General features: G+C 37.5%; 3 protein-coding genes across 5 annotated transcripts in view; 2 read left to right on the forward strand and 1 right to left on the reverse strand.

Moving 5' to 3' along the window:
* Positions 1-141: 141 nt before the first annotated feature.
* Positions 142-22,122, forward strand: part of LOC131311395 (ubiquitin-conjugating enzyme E2 2-like) — a 54,098-nt gene continuing 32,117 nt past the window's right edge. The window contains exon 1 of the mRNA XM_058338842.1: positions 142-146. The gene's annotated coding sequence lies outside the window, so the exon portion shown is untranslated. The remainder of the gene's footprint in view (positions 147-22,122) is intronic.
* On the forward strand, positions 1,895-4,894 carry LOC131311391 (probable pectate lyase P59). The gene is made up of 4 exons (XM_058338834.1): positions 1,895-2,264; positions 2,514-3,165; positions 3,456-3,698; positions 4,484-4,894. Exons 1-4 carry the CDS (start codon positions 2,071-2,073, stop codon positions 4,709-4,711), a joined length of 1,317 nt encoding a protein of 438 aa, XP_058194817.1. The 5' UTR covers positions 1,895-2,070; the 3' UTR covers positions 4,712-4,894.
* On the reverse strand, positions 7,727-21,320 carry LOC131311393 (uncharacterized). Of its 3 annotated transcripts, none has more exons than XM_058338837.1 (13): positions 21,192-21,320; positions 21,029-21,090; positions 20,272-20,346; positions 14,806-14,908; positions 14,578-14,648; positions 14,270-14,371; positions 11,950-12,039; positions 11,428-11,502; positions 10,517-10,549; positions 9,594-9,671; positions 9,075-9,140; positions 8,354-8,469; positions 7,727-8,134 (listed from the first exon to the last, which is right to left on the reverse strand). In XM_058338837.1, exons 1-13 carry the CDS (start codon positions 21,244-21,246, stop codon positions 8,125-8,127), a joined length of 936 nt encoding a protein of 311 aa, XP_058194820.1. In that variant the 5' UTR covers positions 21,247-21,320; the 3' UTR covers positions 7,727-8,124. The 3 variants fall into 3 exon arrangements, with proteins under 3 accessions (XP_058194820.1, XP_058194821.1, XP_058194819.1); XM_058338838.1 differs by having other exon boundaries at positions 7,727-8,128; positions 9,075-9,143; XM_058338836.1 differs by having other exon boundaries at positions 9,075-9,143.

Raw genomic sequence — 22,122 nt, forward strand, 5'->3', positions numbered from 1 at the left:
ATGGTATATACCCATTGTGCAAAATATTTAACCGATAATTCCGTTTTATCCGAGCAGTTGACTAATGTTGCAGCAATACACTGATACAGCAATTTCGTGAACAAAAGTAGCAAAAAGAAGGGGATGCAACAACACATAGAAGTAGAGTAAATCACTAGAAAATTGCTACTACTACAAAGGAGGAGTATTAGGAAAATATTTGTTCAAAAGATCAATCTTATAATTAGATTTGTTTTAGTTACTTCTTTCAAAAACATAAGGATGTAAGTCTTTCATATTGTTGTTGACTTCCTCTTTTAACACTAGAACAGAGAACGCAAATTGCATCGATAATTTTCCAAGTTGTGTTTATTGGATTTATGATTGCTACACTTTCTAATGATATGGTTTTCGATATTGTTGGTAGTGTTTTTTTTTCCCCTTACAGATGGTCAATGCTGTTCGTTTTGTTGTGAGGATCACAGGAAATATTACAGTTACTTTTTTTTTTTTTTGAAAAGCAAACAAAATAAAAAATAAATGCATGATTTTCATAGTTTTGGTGACATATATGGTGTGGTTCTTTTTTCTTTTCTTTTTTTATAATTATGATCACCACATTAATGGTTGATCTAGGATATAAGTAATAACATTCCATTGAATCCGGTATAGTACGTTGGATTAACTTACACGCGTTTCTTTTTGAAGCTGGGATTGTTTCTTTAAGCGAGAAGCTTAATAGGAAAAAGAGTAAAATCATATTAGGTCTTATTACTTATCTAGCGATGTTACATCCTATCAGAGAGTTGCATTTGTTTTCTAAACAAATGCGTTTCCAGGTGCCTACGAACAACTATTACAATGCACAATGCAATCCAACAGCTACCAAGACCCGAACATACAGTAGGATATGGAACGACTGCTTCAGTGGGATCGCTCATCCTCATTTCAGGACACGAATGCCTAGCACAGCCTCACACTAGGATCCTTATTCAGAATTAAATTTCCGATTAAAAAGAAAGAAAAAGAATCCTAAGAAAAGAATTATTATCGGTAAAAGGAAAAGAAAGAATTCAGTAAGTAAGTTTATGTTGGGATTAAACGCGGAAGCACCCAAGCACCAAGATTCAAACACAACCACAATTGCAACTAATGGAAGTTCGATGAAAAATAAAATAGAGAGAGACACGCAAGGTATACGTGGTTCGGCAAAAACTGCCTACTCCATGGAGAGGATCCCGTACTTTTCACTCTGAGAATTTCCGTACAAGTACACTTGAGTATGAAATAACCCACACCCAACCCTTATACACTTACTCATACAAAAACACACTCTCACCAAATACTAGACTTGACCCTTGCACACATAAAACTTGTGGTAGAAAAACCCGTGTCACCAGCAGCTCCCAAAGGAGCTGCCCCCACACACAAACTGTTTTTCTTCCACTCTTACTCTCTATGTGTCTACCGAAAAACTCTCCCTCAATGCCATGATATAGGCTCCAACCCATGCAATCCATACACTTTACATTTACAAAGCATGAAGATGTAAAGCCACGCACTTCAACAAAGAGCAAGGAACCAGGTATCACCAACAAATTTTTCGGGAACCAGAGAGTAATTAAACCTGTGCAAGACTTTGACTTGGGTGGAATTTGAACCAACACCATTGAGAACCCGAACCATCCCAACAGTTTAGACCCAAGTATATAGAGTCTTCAAGTAGACTGGAGAGATTTCGGAAACCCATTGGCTCATTTTCTAACAAAATTACAGTCCTCATATTAAGATTTTCTGTAAATAGGACAACCCAAAAAGTAGTTAAAACGGTTGACAAATATAGAAGTGGTCTTCCATTCTTCCCGGCTCTCCTATTTCTTCAATGCCCCTCGCCAAATGGCTATTTATCTGTCTGGTTTGTTTACGTTTCCTTTTTGTCATGCTCTGGCCTCTGATCCTCCTCCTGTGAACATTGAACCAACTCTCTTTGGGGCCTCACCAGCACGGCAAGCGAATCACTGCCCGGTGGTGATTTGCTTGTTTCAACATCAAGTTAGAAGAACACTAAGGGAATCGATTAGTTAAAGAGCAATGGCAGTAGCTAATCGCACTTCTGTTTTGTTCTTCTTATCCTTGGTAGCCGTGATCCCAGTTTTGCAGGCTAATATAGGTGAATTCGATGCATATTGGCAGCAGAAGGCCAAGGAGGCCGAAAAAACCGCCTTTAAGGCGTATAATTCTCATCCTGAGGTGATCACCGATAGTCTCGCCAAGCAAGTTGATGCGTAAGTTTTAATCGATTCTCACATCTAATGTTTGGTTTCGTTCTTCACAAATGCTATCTATCCAGAAAATTGCTTACAAAGTGAAGTGCATGGTGTAGACTAAAAATTGTTATGATTTGGTTCAAAATGTGAGTTCACATTTTGAACTCACATTTTCTGAGCACTTGTTCAGATACTTTTTTCTTTGTATGAGGTATGGGTGTTCTTTCTGTCTTTCTTCATATGGTTTGTTTCATTTATTTTCTCTAGGACTTTGGTGGGTACAAATGCCACGAGGAGGAACCTTAGAAAGTACAACGGCCCATGCTTGGCCACGAACCCCATAGATCGATGCTGGAGGTGTCGTCCTGACTGGATGAGCGACAGGAAGAGGCTAGCAGACTGTGCCCAGGGTTTCGGCCACAAGGCCATCGGTGGGAAGGAGGGGAAATTCTACGTAGTAACCGATCCCTCAGACAATGACATGGCTAATCCCAAGCCCGGAACCCTTCGCCATGCTGTGATCCAAGAGGAGCCGTTGTGGATCATCTTCGCCAAGTCTATGGTAATTAGGCTCAACCAGGAGCTCATAATGACTAGTAACAAGACCATTGATGCTAGGGGAACACATGTCCTAATTGCCAATGGCGCGGGCATTACTATCCAGTTCATCCAGAATGTCATCATCCACGGCCTCCACATTCACAACATTGTCCCGGGCAGTGGTGGCATGATTAGGGATTCGGTGAATCATATTGGTTTTAGAACAAGGAGCGATGGCGACGGGATTTCCATCTTCAGTGCAGCCAATATTTGGATTGATCATGTTTCCATGTCAAATTGCTCAGATGGTATCATTGATGCTATCATGGGATCAACCGGCATCACCATCTCCAACAGCCATTTCACTAATCATAATGAGGTATATATAGCATGATCAAACATTAGAATCGAACTTGTAGCTGCAGAATGGTAAATTTAGCTAAGGATATTTTCAGTATTAACAAATGTTCTCAGCATGTCCTTGGCGGGTATTAATTATCAAAACACGTTCTGGGCCGTCATTTTCCCAAAAAAGATGAATGTTACAAAACATCCTTCGGGTGTTTCTTGAGAAGTGATTTCTTTTCCCAGTAAAACATAATGATGCAGGATAGAATTTCTTAAAACCAATTGCAAAACGGAATATCGATTAACGATGGATGGATGCAGGTGATGTTGTTTGGAGCAAACGATGCCCACGTTGTAGACAAGATAATGCAGATAACAGTGGCGTTTAACCACTTTGGACAAGGGCTGGAGCAGAGGATGCCAAGGTGCCGATGGGGTTTCATCCACGTTTTGAACAACGACTACACTCACTGGCTCATGTACGCCATCGGCGGTAGCAGCCAACCCACCATCATCAGCCAGGGCAACCGCTTCATCGCCCCTCTCGACCCCTATGCTAAGCAGGTATGCACCTTTTTTAACATTCGCGTCTCCAAATAGACTTCATACCGAAAAATTTGACCGCACAAAACTGTATCATTTGGTATGATAATAGTGTGCAGAGTTTCTTTTTCGAAGCATAGCATATACAGATGCACAAACACAGCTCAAAATGAAACTGATGCACATTTTCTAAGTTGGGTGCAAAATGAAACTTTATTTTCTTATTGGGCTGTCAAAAAGGTCAAAAAAAAAAAGAGGCCGAAACAAAACAACACGTTGTCCGACACACATTCTACATAATTCAATGCACTTTTACATACTTCTACGGACTTTTCACAAATAAAGTTACCTCTATTTTCGTTCTCGAAAAAAAATGGTTAGTTGACTTCTATTTTCCGAACCTTGCTATGTTCAGTATTTTGCTGCTTCCTTAAAGAAGTAATTGTCAATCTCAGGTACATTTTCTTTATTTTTTGGGTACTAGTATTTTTATAGATCAACATTAAAAAAAAGAGAGGATGTTACATTGGCGATTTCAACATTATAAAACACACCAGTAGGCGTTCTGTGCATTGAAATAAAAGAATCACAAACAACCACATCATTCTGTATGAAAATTATGCACAAACATTTTGTTCCGGCTTTAGTTGGGCTCCCAGCAAGTGTGACGGCGGAATTGGACCCTTATTAGGATCAGTCGAAGTGCGCGTAAGGTGGCCCGGACACCTCAGTTACCAAAAAAAACTACGCACAACATTTCAGTTTGCATATATATTCATCTGACAAAACTGTGCCTGTTGGTGAAGGTCACACATAGAGACTATGCTACAGAGGACACATGGAGCAAATGGCAATGGAGATCAGAGGGAGATGTGATGATGAATGGGGCTTTCTTTGTTGAATCAGGGGAACCCAAAATAGAAAAGTACCCATTCTCGAGGCTAGAGATGATCCAAGCAAAGCCGGGGAGCTATGTGACCAGGCTCACCAGATTTGCTGGCGCACTTGACTGCAAACCAAACCAACCCTGTTGATTCGATTGAGTTTTCCTTTGGTTATTTGTGTTTATTTTTTATTTTTGGTTTTTTTTGGGTTCGTGAAACCGAAAATTTCCATCACTGCAGTGGGTGCATCCAACTTTGAGGAAAGAAGTTGGAGAAACAACTTGTAATTTTTGTTGTTTTATTTCTCCAATTTTTTGTCTTTTTCTTTTTCAATTTTGTTGTTCGACTGTACAGTGGATCCGTTTGATTAGAAAAAAATTATGGTTGAAAATAAAGTGAAAAATGAAAGTGTACAGAGTTTATTTTCAGAAAAGTTTTGCTTGAATCTTGGGAGAAAATAGTATTTGTAGTTACTAACTTACTCTTAACATACAACATGAATCATGACGGGAAAAAAAATTATGGGCATTTAGGAAGTGCCATAAGAGATAGCAACTACCACAAGAAAATAAAATTTCCTCGTGTTTTTGGTATGAAATTGAAAGCCGTGTAATCATGCCTAAATAGGTTGCACAAGAAAATTCACTTTTTAACACTTTCTGTTATTTTTCTGCTAATTAAACTCAGCTAAAAATTAAAGAATATTGCTATACAAAGCAAAACTAAAACCAAAAATAAAAACTGACTGTTAAGGCAGGTTTTCAATGCAATTTCTTAACTAGGATAAATTTAGGTTAAAGATGTATCTCATTCTGCTGTTTGATCAATATTTTTATACCTTTTTTCTTCAACCATTTTGGGCATGTTAATTATAAAAACAATCGGAAGCCAAATAAAACAAGCTGTGGAGTGGTACGGAATCGGGATGGCAACAGGTAGGGTATGGATCGGGGGATCCTATTCCATCCCTAATTCCCAATTGCGAGGTCTATCACCATCCCCGCCCCGATCCCCACCGAAGATATTAGATAAAGAATCAAATCCGCCTCTAGTGGGGATCAAAGTCTCCCCAAATATACCCATATACAAACCAAAAAATATAAGAGCTCAGTAATGAAACTGAAGTGCAGGCTCAATTACCAAGATTGTTTTAGATTTCTTTGTAGAAATACAACGTTGTTGATATTCTTAGTCGATTAATAAGTAGTCTATAATGATAGATAGTACGGAGTACTTGATAAGATTGGTTAAACAGGTAGTTATTTACATATGTAACTAATACTCAAGATTCAAATGGCATGTATTCTTGTATAAATACGTATATAATCGATTCGATCCTATCTGGGCGGTTTTTTATTTTATTTTGTCTTACACATGGAGCGGTTTTGATTTTCGAAAAATGATACCCGGTCCATTTGGATTTGGTATTAGCAATTAAGGATCATACCCATTGGATATCGGTTTGGATTTGGGTATAGTTATGTACTTTCGGTTTGGAAATGATAATCGCAAAGCCCGCTGTAGTAAAAACAAGCTGGAGTAGTAAATGTTCCACCCATATGAGCTGATAATGTTCATTTAAGCTAGAAATTCAAACTATAAGCCAACATATATCCAAGGGGCCATCCTAAGAACTGTTATTGATTATGGGGACATTACCAGACAGTGGCATTGACTACAAAATATTCTGGATGCATGGCACCAAGAATTAAAATTCCCACACACAAGGTAAGAACTAACTGAAGAACATGGTAAGTGGAAGCCACATTACAATTTTACCCTATCATACCTAGGTTACTCCTCCAAAACCAAACAGATTGTGCTCTTGTTTTTTTTAATCGAAAAGGCATGAATCCTAACTATATTGCACCAGTGATATAATATCGGACAACAAAGTACATCGGTGTACAATAAAACTCTCAAAATTAAAGAAAGAACAAGACCTCCATGCAATGAGGGAAAGAAAATACTAAGGGTAGACCACAAACCTCCATGCGCGGAGGACTTGTAACCTTCAAGCATGAGGTATTATTGCAACGCAAACGTAAAAGAAAGCTTTCATACACGGGAGAAAAGAAAGCAAATAAAAACAGAGAGGAAAGGACGGATCTCTCCACATCTCAAGCCTTGTGACCTCCACCAATTCGTCTTCATCTTCAGAAAAAGTTATAGCCTCCACCAAAAGTACAGATCGGACTCTACTTGATTGGGGTGGTGGCCCAACATGCGTGCAACATGCACCGTAGCAATGAATGGCGTCAGGCTACAGTCATAGAACAAATCTGAGACCAAATTTGAGAGGGAGGGGGGAATGACGGATCAGGTGGAGAAAGGACGGAGGTGAGGGAAAGAGCAGAAGGATAAGGGGAGGAGATGAGGGATGGATTATGCAAATGTTGATTGCCTTAGGAGTTGACCTAGAGAGAGTCTCTTGGTTCCTCTGGAAATGGTATTTGCTAAGTAACCTGCTGCGATTATCTCTCAAGGCACCGGAGTTTGAAACAAAGAGATCGCGAACTTGCACTTCGCTTCTGTTTTGAAGAGTAATCGATTGCCACTTTCCCATTACCTTGCATCTTCATACAGGTTCTTGTTTTTCCCTTTCCCAAACGACTTTACTTTGTATCCATAATGCTATCAGTGAAGGGAACTTGTGATCGATATGTCAAAGGCAAGTTATTCACACAGTTTATTGTTACAGCAATCCTATCTTCCTGAATATTTCACATAGCCTTTTGACCAATTTAAAATATATATACAAAAAACAACCAAAGAAGACAATTGCAGCAGAAGTGAACCCTCGACCTTGCACAACAGCCACACTAAATCGGGAAAACTATTTTGTTCTCTTGGGACACTGTCACATAGTGCCCCAATTTGGGAAGTATTTATGAATGTTGCGGGGTACATGACGTATGTGTTGCTGTTTTGTAAGATAAAACAACACTCGTCACTCAACAGATGGTGTGGAGCAATAGCTGCAATACCCCAAGTCCAGTATATAAACTCGCAAGTAATATACCCAAACAAATTGCCTTAAAATTTGGTCCTGGAATCTGTCCTAGGATCAAATAACTATATTCTGTCAAATAGAGAGATGCTTAAAATCCACAAATTACCTTGGAAGCAATAATATTGATATGGCTGTTTGGACTTTAGTGGTGCTTCAGAAAGAATATCCAACAAATATACATCTGAAATCAATGTTGCATAACAATTTTACCAGCACAACAACAAACCTGTGGTCCTGTATTACAATTTATTCTGAAATACCATGTCAAAGGAATAAAGAAACATGAGTATACATGTGCTTGCAGAGCATCATGTACAACATACTGGAAAAATATGAGAGAATCACAAAAACATGTACGGATGAACGATGACAAGAAGAATTACAAAAAAGTTACAAGAAAAAACTGTGAAATGTGTACGATCCACGTTTCTTCCTTTCTCCATGGACATGCTGAAAGAGAAACCTACTTGATGTCTTTTCCGGAATAGCTTAATTAATGTTTGGTTGAATCCATCCTCTACATATCATTTCAGGCATCAACACAGATACATCAACTGTCACTACAGATGAAGGAAGATGAATGAGCATTCTTCTTAAATGGGAGCAGCTCTAAGCAATAGATTTGAGGTAAAGGGTGACAGGGATTAGGGCAGCTTTATACCCACAATCATCCATGAACAAAGGTATCGGTTGCATCAACTTAGGCTAAAGCACGCACCAGAATCACAAGCTTTAAGGAAAATGCAATCCCGCGTAATGAATAGAGTTACAATTAATACCTTGTCGGACTAGTGGGCGGGTCATCCAGCTCCTCAGTAGAGTCTTGGCAGGAGCCATCTGTTATCGACCTACTGGCATTTCCCATCTCTAAATAATCTGTTATCTCCTTCAGACCCTGCAGATAAGCAATGAGATCAATTTCAAATGCACTGGTACAGTTATTTATGACTCCATCGTTTGAGGAAAAGAAACATTTACTCAACGTTATAACCACCTGCTACCACAGATATCAGATTCATACAATAAGCATTCAGCAGATGTGGTTCACTTGAAGTTATAGATATCAACATAAATCAGATTCGGAGAATATATTTCACTATCTTCCATATAAGTAAATAAATCCATGTCGTAAAATTTTCAGTACTTTCTACAATTACAATGTTCTGCAAAGAAAACAGCAATCAGGAAGTAAAGGCCTTCACAAGTTTATTCCAAAATCTATCAAAATACTGCTCTGAACCACCTACTGGCACCAGAAAGGGACCAGGATAATCATCATGGAAAGATCGTAGTATAACAGAAAATGGTCATCTGCAGAAGTATGAGCACTCTTAAACTTGTAAGCAAGCAATGTAAAAGCTAATGAAGTATCACGTTTTGCAAAGATACCATAGATTCATAATGAAATATTGCAATAGATATGGTGAACTCTAATTCGCAAATAATTAGCTTCCTCTGACAAAACCACTAACAAACGAAAACACAGAGTAAGAGAGAAACCTTTAGGCTTGAAGTTTCAGAAGCAGTAAGACAACCACGAGACTTCCCAGAAAGCTTAAGTTGTTCCTGCTTAAAAATTTAGAGAACATAAATATCATAAGAGCATCGAATTCAGAAGCTGGATAGAACTAAATGCGGACCATGTAAGTACTGAAGAAACCTACGTCAACCTATTCCACAAAAAGAAACATAACTGGGTCCATGCTACAACATAGTCTTATGGTGCAGTGTAATGAAGTAGAGAATGATATTTGACTGCTATCATTGACACATGCACAGTAACCTTGTCATCGATGAATACAAACAAGTGCAAGTAAGGGAAATGGAAATGGGTCTCAGGAGTCAGGACTGCAAAAAATGACATCTTGTTACATTAAGGCAGCAACTAAGCCCTCTAGTAATCCAAAAGCACCCACAATACAAGCTTGGAAAGCCATATCGTGTGGCTCTTCACATATTATATGTGCAGACATTCAAACAGGGTGTAAATTCAAAGCTTGCATTAGCAATCACAAAAACCTGGAGAACTTCTGACATTTCCACTTCTACTCGATTAACAAAGTTGCACAGGTACAACACTCCCCTATTTGCAAGGTCCTGTGACAACAGCAAGTAAGCATAATCTCACGAATACAAATAAGAGACAAACTAACATTCAATGCAAAGCGAATCATAAAACCAGAGGCCATCAGCACCTTTTGAGACTTAATGTTATTATCAGGTTCTTAAAGATCTAAACCTACTAAATTTCTCCACAAGACAGTTAGCCGAGGGATAAAATAATCTGCCATACACTGGTTGTGTACCATTTACCCTTGAATAGTATTGTAACATTAAAATTGCCAGTTTTAGTTACATGGATTGCACACATCCTGCATATGCAACTTATAGAGATTATCCCACATTGGTTAATTACCAAGTCCAAAAAATTCCTTCCTTACTCTTCAATACCAAGTCGACACAAAGTTAATTGGCTACTAGTTCCTCATGTCTTTACTCCATCTCTGTTCCATTTACCCTTTTCTAATACCATCAATTCAGCTAGAAAGAAAACATATGAATCTACAAAATATTTACACAGCCTAATTTAACAAGTTTGCAGCAACAAACACACCATCAAGTTTGTTTATAAACGGTATCACATTTCAGCAACATTATCTGAAGTGTGTGCAGTGTGTATTGCCAAGCCAAAGTAAATACGGAGTATAAAAATAAAGAAACTAGTCAGTTTGTCTTGTTGTTGTGGAACCAGCCAATCCCAGTGAACCAGTCAATCCAACTTCGAGTCAGAGAGAATACCCAAACAAGCATGACCACAGGCCCACAAGTCAGGGAAACCAGAACACTCTAAATGAAAATCTTAGATGTGAAGTGTGACACTTAAAATTTCCAGACAATTATCCTTCCTTGTAGAATCCAAAAAAACATGGAAGCTACTTTACCTGTCTGTCTGCTAGTGAGCAAATCTTTCCATCCTGCAGACAACAAAATAAATATGCCGAGCAAAAAAAAATACAAATTAAATAACGAAAAAGATAAAAGGCACCAACTTGAAAACACAAAGCTCAAAGAAAATTAAGAGAACTCTTGTTTGTCGTTCACAGAATGTTCTATTAAAGCAACAATGGAATTTCAATGACAAAAGCAAGAGCAATAATGCCGTACAGAATTAGCACTTTACTACTGGAGTGCTGGATGTACTTTTCTCTACTTACAATAGAACAATGTTTGGGGTATTTGGAAAATATGCATAAGTTGAAAACTAACCGTCACTCTAGTAGAGAGGTGGTCCACATCAATAGAGATTTCACTCAACTGAGAGTGCACTACTACCTATGAGGCTTCTTGAAGAAGATTTCACCATTGTTATGGCTTGAGGCTAAGGTACCACGTGTTAGCCTCAACCAGCACAGTTTAGTCATAGAGTTGTCTTGCGAAACTAACACATGGAACCAAGGCCAATAGAGTAGATGGGGTGGAGACGACTTTGCACCAATGCGACTAGCCACGTGGGTCCATTTACCTATAAAAGGTTTCTCTAAAGTCTGAACAAATGTTTTGAGTAGCAGCCCTTTGCACACATAACCAATAAGGGACTTGTAACTGATGAACAGATAACAATTAGATGACATAAATAAGCAACCATAATCCTATTTGTGTACTAAATACTAATAGTTCCTAAACTGTTAAGTTTAGGTTTAACAAATTCCGACGTTCAATACAATGCCAGACCAGGCTTTTTTGCCTTCTTTCCACCTAACCTCTCTGCCAAACTGTTACCTTGTAAGTTGTAACATCTCCATTTGAGCACTTATTTCTAATTTTGTTGTAAACTTTATGAGATGAATCTCACCAAGCCAGAAACCATTCTCTGTAAAGCATCCAAGTCGTAGCCAATTTGAGAAAGATCACCACGAACATCAGTAACCTGTTCCACAAGTATCAAAAACTTTTATGCTTTTACAGATCATATTCAAAATGAAATTGTTGGCCTTGATATAATCTTTTTTTTTTTGAAACAATATAGTTCATGAAAGCTGACCACAGAATTTCTCCCTGAACCACTTAATATGAAAAGATTAAGTTTCAAAAGTATTAAACAATATGACCTACAAATATACCTTCCATATCATTGCAGAAGAACTATAAACTTGTAAAGCTAGCACAAAAGAGAAACCTTTTCATAGCAGTAAAACATTGTAAAAGAGGAAACAAATGGGTGCAACCCGTATGTCTTGACTAAAAAAACACATGTGTCTTGACTTCTGCCTTCATCTTAGATATCTACAATCCGGGTTGCTTACTCTTAACAGTCTAACTTAATGTTACTTTGCAAGCAAGTCCATGTCTAAGAGGGCATCCCTTTTTGGGTTACCTCAGTCTTAATTAACTTCGATATCTCCAGTTGATCATCCAGTTTTCCATCCAAGTTTTCAATTCGCTGTGTCAAGTGCCTCTTTGTTGCCTGGTCAAGAAAATAGATAGAACAACAATCAAAAAGCTGGATACAAACTCCATAGCGTTCTACAAGGTATAAGCATGTTTATTATAGAAGATTAAGATTGCAACTCAGTCTAAGTCACAAGTCATCAATTCCCACAATGTGTTGAGTTGAGAACGCCTGAGAGCACGTATATATATTGTCCACTTCTTATACTAGTTTATAAATTCGTTGTCGAGAACGTATGCCAAGATACATTTAAATAACCGAATCATTTATACCTTGTACATAAATATAATGTATATATCTGTTAAAATGCTTTTTCCGGAGCATCTCTCATATAAATTTATGAAGTAATATATACATACTCCTTTCGTTCCTAATTGTTAGTCCTCTACTGCATTTCGTGATGTTCCATACTTCCATAATGTTAGTCCCTCTTAAAAAGCCAAAAATCTCAAATTGGTTAGCTTCCAAAACTATCCCCATAAATACGTAGTTATACTTTAAATGACTTACAATAAGGGTACTTTAAATGACTTACAATAAGGGGCAATAAAGGAAAATGACACCTTGAGATTTGAGTTAAAGTATAATCATTACATGTCTACTTAAAAAGTTAGAATTCCCAAAACGGTCTAACATCAAGGAACGAGGGGAGTAATAATTAATTGACAGTAAGACAAGTTAACCACTTAGTTATAATCATTACATGTCTACTTAAAATGCTCTTTAAAGGACACCTGCACAATGTTTAGGACGAATGAATATATAATGATTTTCTGGTTTCTCTTGAATTATTGTAAATTCTAATGCCCGTAGGTGTGGTGGACTCCTAAGGGTAAAATTCAGGTTCTACATCAGTGTTGACATCAGAGCAGCCCTTGACTACGGATTCAGTGTTGATATAGTGTTGCTCATTTTTCATCATCTACGGATTCGAGATTTGCTCCGAAATCAATTTGCGGCATCACTTTCCAGTATCTACCCTCATGTACTGCCTAGCTATGTAGAACCGACATGGACACGACACCAACACTCTAACAGGTAAATTTAAAAAAAAAAATGAAGGGCACAACACATTGGGGGACACGTTGAAGATATATTTATTTTGTATAAACATAATTTAAAATATATTACTTAAGCTGTTCAAAACATATCCCCGAATGTGTAGCCTTGTGCAGCCATGGTTTAAGTACATTGTGGGGAATGGACGTGATATCTTCCTGTGGCTTGAAAATTGGCACCCCCTTGGGCCTTTATGCCAGAAGTTTGAAGCTCAACTCCTTAATAATGTTGGCAGGTCTGGTTGTTTTACTTCTGTCTGCTTGGAATGTGTTAGACAAGAAATATACAATCGACTTCAATGGCTAGAGAGAAGAGAACAATGTGAGATTGCAAAATGCTAAGGCAACATCAGCCAAGATGAATATGGTAGTTCAAGAGACTGATCAATATGAATGGCTATAGATTATTGGACATTACTGCACCCAAATCGCTTCACGCCCTCCATATAATTGCGACTCTTTCCCTCTTTTTAAATATATGTACAACATTATCTATTATTCTGTCTTTGATAAATCACATCCATTTTCAATGTGTTTTACATCAAATGATTAGGACTCCTTCCCAACTCAAAATGCCAAGCCATTACGAACTTGTGCATCTCTTCCACCCCGACTGCCCCATCACCCAAACTCTCCTCGCAGGCAAGAGTGCACACGACAAAAGAAATATTCGGACTTCTTTAAGAAGACTTGCAATAGTTTTTCAATTGATGGTCATTCCTGTAACAAGAGGCTATATATCTCCCTATCAATATATAAAAATGAGTCGGAGTCCCAGAGAATAGCCAAATGAGGTGCAGGAGTTATGAAAGAAGTTTTTTTATGGGACCTGGGGAAAATGCGAAGTGTGAAGAGTTAACTTTGACACCAAGCACAAGATTATTCAAAGAGCAATAGCTAGTGGCATGGGCTCCAAAAATTCTCCAGTCTCATTCTTATAGGAAAAATTGTTTTCACCGAGTCAAATTTGATACTGGAAGTTGGGAACAAACAAATCTCCTAACATCTTCTCTTGGAGCGAGCAAACAGGGAAAGAAACATGAGAAAAAACATTTCATCAAGTACTACCATGCACATGCATCTGCAAAATTACAATATGTTACCTCAGGTTACTATGCTAACTTAGCACTAAGCCCAAAAATTTCTACTTCAAAAAATCAGAAGAAATATGTGAAAGTGAAACTTACAGCAAGAGCCTCAGACACATGCTCGAGATGTTTTGTCAAGTTTGAAACGGCATTTGCCATATTACTCTTTGTCACATACATAAGGTCTGAGAATGAAAGCCCCTAAGAAATTAACAATGGAAGAAAAAAAAACGAAAAAGGGAAGAATTAGTCTCTGAAAATTTATCACAGCTATTTAGCAACGATAAGACGAATAAAATATAGGAAATAAAAAAGATTCACGAAACAGAGGATAGTTAAAGTGAAACAGTAGATACAAAAACAATGAAAATGAAAACAAAGGAACATCTCTTGACCAATTACCATACCTTCCACCACATATATACATAACCCAATGCTCCTAAGGCAGCGGCTGGCACTAGAAGAGGTGTTATGCTACCTGGAGAGAGAGAGAGAGAGAGAGAGAGAGAGAGAGAGATGACAATGGAAAGGCCACATGCAGAGGGAAGATTCAAGCAATGAGGGTGAACACAGTGTAGGGAAAAGACAGCCTGAATGTAAGTACTTTAAGCAGTTAATGTACACCGAGGAAATACCATAATTGATGTACGTCGTCGTCGTCGTCTGATCGCAACCATGCACATTGATCGTATGTCTAGCTGAGGCCAGTTGTCGGACTTCCGCTGCTAACCGACGCACCTTCAAGATAATTAAGCAAAACGCCACAACAAGAAAATATATAGCTTAGTGGCAAAAGTGCCAGGCAAGAAAACATTCAAATTCAATGCTAAAACATACCTCATATGCTTAAACATGTTGGAAAAATACAACTTCCACATGCCGTTTTCCTGCTAAACATAAACAGCCTAGTTTCCAATCCCCAAAAGCTAAACAGGATCACTTATTCTAGATGTCATACCAACACTGCATGATCTCGAGGACTCTACCTAGTATGACTAAACCACTTAATCTTCCAACAAAGCAGTGCTGGATTTGCATTCAGATATGAGAAACGTGAACTATAATCATGCCCGAAGAATAATTCAACCCTAATGTTATCAAATTTACATGTGACTTGTACAGGATGGACCTCAATTAATGCGTATGGAACGTAATGCACGATAACCATGGTGTACCAAGCCTTTAAACGAAGGAGAGAAAACACCTTGATATAGAAAATAAATTTTGACACTAATAGGAGGATTTGAAAATAAAATACTGGTTTTAAAATTTTCAGTTGGAACTCTTAGAGTTACTACAAGCTTCATGAGCTCACAGCATGATCTTGGGAAGGATCCAACAGTCTAAGTAAGGAGTGGCGTAGCTAGAATTTGGTATCACTGGGGGCACAATTCAACACATGCAACTTTGTGTTTAAAAAAAAGAAAACTATCTCCTTTCTAAGAATTTGACGATACGCCTAATTTGATTTTCTTTTCAACTATTTCTTCAAGATCTCTGTTAAAAATAATATTCAACTATCACATTATCTTGGAGTAGCAATTAAATTTTTTGTTCTAAACGAATCATCTTTTACATAAAGATCTAGGGATGAGTTGTTGACAGATTTAAGAAGACAAAGAAGGGACAACGTGAAATGGAGCCTTGCTTGACTTCATTTTATGATGAAATAGTAATTATAATTCCGTCAATACATAGTAGTCTGCTGGCTAAAGTTGAGTGAATGGCGGTTTGCTTTGTTACACCCTAGCATTTGTATTTCATTAATTATGTTGGCCATTTATTAATTTGGTGTTATGGTAAGATCCTAATTAGTTATTTTTGTGCACAAATAGGTATTATTGGCACGATTGTAATTTTGGAGGATAGGAATTCATTGTGTTAAATAAATTTTATGTAAGTATTAAGATTACAGTTTGGTGTTATAGTTATCTTAACACATTGCGTGGTTTATACCAAGTAGCCTATTATTAACGACAAGGGAAAACGTGGCCTTAGAGGAGGTTAGTATTAAATTAGACTAGGGTTAATTATTTTGGGAGAGAGAAGGGTTTTGCCTGGTTGGAGATTTGCCTACATAAGTGGTTTGCTCTCTTCATTCTTGTTCTCTTTTCTTTCTTTTTCTTCTTCAAGCAAGTTGAGAAATTAGACAAAGACTCTAATGGCATCTCGGAAATTTCTTTTGTTTGACCTTTGTTGGGGAATCAGAAAAATACTTTTGTGTGCCAGAAAACCGAAACAGAATTAAAAACAAAGGAGCAAACACTTGTCTGCTATGGAAGAACTCTAGAATTATTAATCAGAGCCCAATGTGTGAATAGATGAGATTCGGACAAAAACCGTAAATGGAGGAAAAACAACTCACAAACTGTCAGACTCCCGAAAATAAGAAGTAGATCGAGTTCAGCGATGGATCACTGTGTTTTTAAAGCAGATTTCAGCCTCGCTAAGGTGCTTACGAATTCGGACGTCCGCTTCCCAGGATACAATGATCTTTACGCACACAAACGAAGCACTTCGAATGCATGCCTCACGAACAAAACTATGTAGAACTCTCTTGGACTCTATACGCGGAGTGTATGTGTGCTCTATGGATTTTTGAATGGATGAAATGGCTGGACCCTATCTATTTAAATAGGCATACAAGTGACCGTCCGAACATGTACGAGTTGGTTCATAAAGGATCATGATCCAAAAGGTTGCAGGGGTTCGAAACGAACTGATGCAATGGTCCAAAACTGGCATTGTTTCGGTTGTACCCGAAAAGCCACGCACCGGTTTGGTTGGATAGCGGAAAGTCCAGGGGCACCGCATGAAAATGCGGTGACCTTCCACCGCGCGCCTATTGGGGCCTATTTCGGGCCCTAAAAAATACAGAAAAATATTCATAAATTTTAAATAATATTTTATGGGACCCTGTAAAAAATCAGCTCCAACGGATATCGGTAGGTATATTTTTCAGAAATTATAGGAACGAAACTGTTTAGTTTTGCAGTTTCGTCCCTATAAATTCAAAAAACATATCTACCGATATCCGTTAGAGCTGATTTTTTACAGGGTCTCATGAAATATTATTTTAAAATTTATAAATATTTTTTTGTATTTTTTTGGGACCTTAAATGGACCCCAATAAATGCACGGTGGACGGTCTGTTTGGATAGCCACGCACTGATTCAAATAGTCATGACTCATGCATGCACGGGTTTGTTTCAAACCCAACAGCCACGCACCACTTCAATTTGGGTGCAAAATTGTGGAGATAAAATTCGGCTAAGTTAAAATAAGTTTGGCCCAAAAAAGCATATAATTCTTAGGAAGCAAGCCCAATTTATTTTAATCAAAACCAAGCCCAAGCCCAAGCCTGATCGGTAGGTGCGCGATTCTCCATCTTCATTCCATTACGAATAACCAACTTTGAGACACAATTTTTTTCACATCTAAAAATGGTTTTGTCCAAGCAAATATTCAATCATTATCCCCTAACATCAAGGAATATTTTCCAACTCGGACTTGTCCACAACAAAGTGTGGGACCCATAGATTTTAAGCCCCCAAGGATGCAAAAAACCTTTCTCAGCAACCATTTTTTTACCTAGTTTATTATTTTATTTTATCGCTTCCACATTTGAAATATTTTGTCAAACATTTAAATTCTTTTATTATTGTTGATTCATTGATATTGTTGGGTTCATGGGTTGTTTGTGCCCCATACTTTTGACTAGATCCTTTGGGTTTGAGTTCTTTGTAATAAAAAGATTTTCAGTTACTTATTAATCCATATAGCTTTGGTATTTAATTTAATTTCCTTTTAGGCTGCATGTTTTATGAGTTTGGGTCTCATGGTCACTGCCTTTTTGGGGGTGTGATATACTTGTTAGTAAATTATTCAATGGTTCTAGAACGCACTATCACATGGTGCCCCAACACCCTCTCTATTACATATTTATGAGATTCATACATTAAATTCTTGAGTCTTACATGAATACGTGGCGGAGAAGGGGAACATGAGACGATGTCTTTGAAGCACTCAATAAGTTTTCCTTGTTTTTGAGGTACCACGTTTCTACTGAACTGAGATAGCAACTTGTAATTTTCATTGCGGATCAAAAAATAAAACAAAATTCAATGGGGACCCGTGCCCCAACTGGTCTCAAGCTCGCTCCGCCGCTGAAGTAAGATGCGTTTACTACTTTACTGTAACTAACATGGATCTGGGTTCAGTAGGAGACTGGTAACTTACAATAATTGCATGTCAGATAACCTAGCACAGCTTTGGAACTAAAGTGTGATACGAACGTTAATTAGTGGCATATTGATGATTATGCTTTTTAATATTGGGTTCATTTGAGATGTTTCAGATTTTAGGAAATTATTCTAAAATTCATGCTTTTATGTAAGGGAACTTATTATTTGTTTTTGGGTACTTAAATATTCATCCTTTCTTGTAGGGCGTCGTAAGTATTCATCCTGGTCATTTTGAATGGTTATGTTTTCATCCCTCAATTTAAATATACCCAAAAATGCCCTTGATCGACTAAATTCCCTTTTTTGGGGGTACTATATAAGGCAAAGAATTTTGAAATATAAAAACATGAATTATGATTTAAATTTACCATGAAATCTGTATAACAAATCAAATCCCACTGAATTAGGAAAATAATTCAATCCAATCCCACTACATTAAGAAAACAATCCAATCCAATCCAATTCTACTAAATTAGGAAAATAATAGAAAAATGCCATTGATTGACTAAATTCCCTTTTTTTTGGGTACTATATAAGGCAAGGAATTTTAAAATATAAAAACATGAATTATAATTTAATTTACCATGAAAACTGTATAACAAATCAAATCCCACTGAATTAGGAAAATAATCCAATCCAATCCCACTATATTAGGAAAACAATCCAATCTAATTCCACTAAATTCGGAAAATAATAGAATATGATATATGTATATCATAATGAAAATGGTAACAAAGGTAATCCACACACTAAGAAAATGGAAACATAAGCACGAAAAATGGGTGTGATGAAAACTTACGTGGCATGACTGATGAGAATGATTATTTTAGTTGTTAATAAAAATAATTTATTTCCGTTTTTGTGCGGACTAAGGAGAAACCAAACGGGTAGAGATACATTAACCACTCCCTGAGTTTTTTGTTTAACCCAGATTGCTCCCTCACTTTTAGGAAATAAATAACACAAAGTCACATCACCTGCTAACACGAACGTGGAAATGCAATGTTTTCTTCGTAAGACGAATAAAAAATACTACTTAACTAGTCTCACATCACCTTCTTCACCCTAGCCCGCTTCTAACTACATCCGTCACCCATTATGCAGACGTGATCACAACAAACTAGTACATGGCTCGATTAGTGCGACAGAAATCAAGACCCAAAAAATTAATATTAACGGTTGAAATTACTGTGCGATAAACCTAGTCGTTTAAGATGAGGGATTCTTTCATGGGTTAGAGTTTATGGAGGAAAGCTGATGATAAACTCTAATGGGGGAGCATTGTTTTCATTATATTTTATTTTTTGTAGAAAAACGATAAATGGGGTTTCGTTGGGATTAGTAAGATATATGATTGGTACCTGATGTTATGAAATCAAATAAACATAACTAACGAAAGCGGCAATCTGATATAATACTACGAATCTCAGGGAAGGCATGAAATTTCCAGAATCCCAGGGATACCTATACACAGAGGCGGACACAGGGGAGTGCAAGCGGGGGCTTGGGTCCCCGCAAACCCCCTTATTATCGTAATATTTCTACTACATTTTAGGTTTTGTGTGTAAAAATTATGAAGAAAAATCCCCTCAAAATTGTATAATTGTTATATGAGGATGATATACATGTGTGATTTGATCCCCACATCACGAATTGTGCGTCCGCCACTGCCTATACATCAGCCATAAAACTTCAGGGGAGGTCAAGGTAACTACTCAAAATGAGTCTTTCTTTGTCTAGAGACTCTAAACAGATAAAAAGCACCAACGTTCCAAATACTAGTATCTCCAACAGCTTTACAATAACAAACTCACATACTTGCGTAATTAAGCTGTATCGTAAGACACATAACCTCACCTGGGAAGCAATGGCATCAGAATAGTCTGGGTCACCCTCTGCTATCCCACTTTTCTCTAATCCTTTCACCACAGCCTAGAAAGTGGAAACAAAACAACACCACAATGTGACAGCAATTCAATCCCTTCACCCAATTACAAAATCCAGGAGAATAAACTAGACAATAAATATATTTCATTAATTTAGGTATAAATTTAAAAGAAAAAGGGCCATAAATTAGGGAACGAACAAATGACAATTAATCAGGACATTAAAACAACATCAAACGAGTAGAACTAATGTCAAACTAAAAAATACGTTCAACTTTAACTTACATCGCAGAGACTGTTAGGGCTGCAAATGAACAAATCTCGCTCGGCTCGACTCGGCTTGATTACTGCTCTACTCGGCTTGTTTAGTAATCAAGCCGAGATCAAGTTCGAGTTTAGGATTGTGTAGTAAACGAGTCTATCTCAACATTCTAAAGCCCAGCTCGGCTCGTTTGCAAACGCTCAGCTCGTTTATAGAGGCTCAACTCGTTAATCACTCGGCAATGAGCCAAACTTGATCTCGAGTTTTAAGCTCATTTAGTTAACAAGCCGATCTCAAACACTACAAAAGCTCGGCTCCGATCATTTGCATCCCTGGACGGTCTTTACATCCAAATACATATCGGCAGATTGGCAGTTTTAAAATGGATTAAAATTTGGCGATTCGAGCTGAATTTTAGCTGTAGAACAAAGAACCAGATAAACGGGGACGTAAACAAGCCGATTACCTGAAGCTCACCCAACACATCGGACAATTTCCCGTTCTTGAAAAGAACCGTGCTGGTGTACCCTGTAGGGACAGATTTCAGTCGTGAGCATGATCAAATCGATATCAAAAGCTAAGAAAACAAAATTCGATTAGAAGCTCTGCGTGTGTGTGTGTGGACAGACCTGCTCCGACAAGGATCACGATCTTGGATAGGCCTGCGCCGGTTTGGAGCGCCATCGCTGGGATCACAATTGCTTGCAGAAAACCCTATCTAAGCCCCTCTGGCACTGGCCCTTTCCCTCCCTCCAAACGAAACTGACAAATTTTTCAAAATCCTTGTGGTACTTATACCGTTGTACATTCGTGCTACGACGCCGTATCGCGTGTGGAAATGCTTAAATGCTCTGCTTTCACCCCACGTCATCATCACACGGTATTAAACAGCTTTGCTATAGATACATACATCACGTATATGCAGGTTTTGGATCCGTTTCGGATTCTAAAAAATTGATTGGAGCCGCTCATTTTTGTTCGAAATGATTTGTTTAGGGTATCTATAAACAATCAACTTAATACAATATCGGTAAAGGTATTTACAAAACATCCAAATTTGTTTTATGTTGCATAAATGTCTTTATGTAGCAAAATTAGATATTTCGTAAACGCATATACCAATATTGGATTGACTTGATTTTTATAAGAAATCCTAAATGAATTATTTTAAACGAAATGAACGGCTCGGATCCTTTTTTTGGGACTTGAGATGGGTCCAAAACACATACATACATGATGTATGTACATGGGAGGTATGTACTCATATTTTTTTTGGTATGCCAACAGCTACGAAAAAATATTTACAAGTAAATATTTACCAAAAAAATTTTAAAAAATTAACTTTTTTTACTTAAAAGTGGTTCTTATTCAAAATATTTGGATAATCGAAAAAAAATTTACGTTTCCGATTCGCCTCAACAAGAAGAATTAAAAAGTCAAAAAAATTTGATGCAAAACTAACAAACGAAAAAAAAATTTAAATAAGGACAAAACCGAAAAAGTGAAATAAGTTGTTAGTGGAGTGGGCCTAAAATGGGTTTTTTGCAAACTTCGCTCACA

This window comes from Rhododendron vialii, chromosome 12a (genome assembly GCF_030253575.1).
Source record: "Rhododendron vialii isolate Sample 1 chromosome 12a, ASM3025357v1".
Taxonomy (NCBI): Eukaryota; Viridiplantae; Streptophyta; class Magnoliopsida; order Ericales; family Ericaceae; genus Rhododendron; species Rhododendron vialii.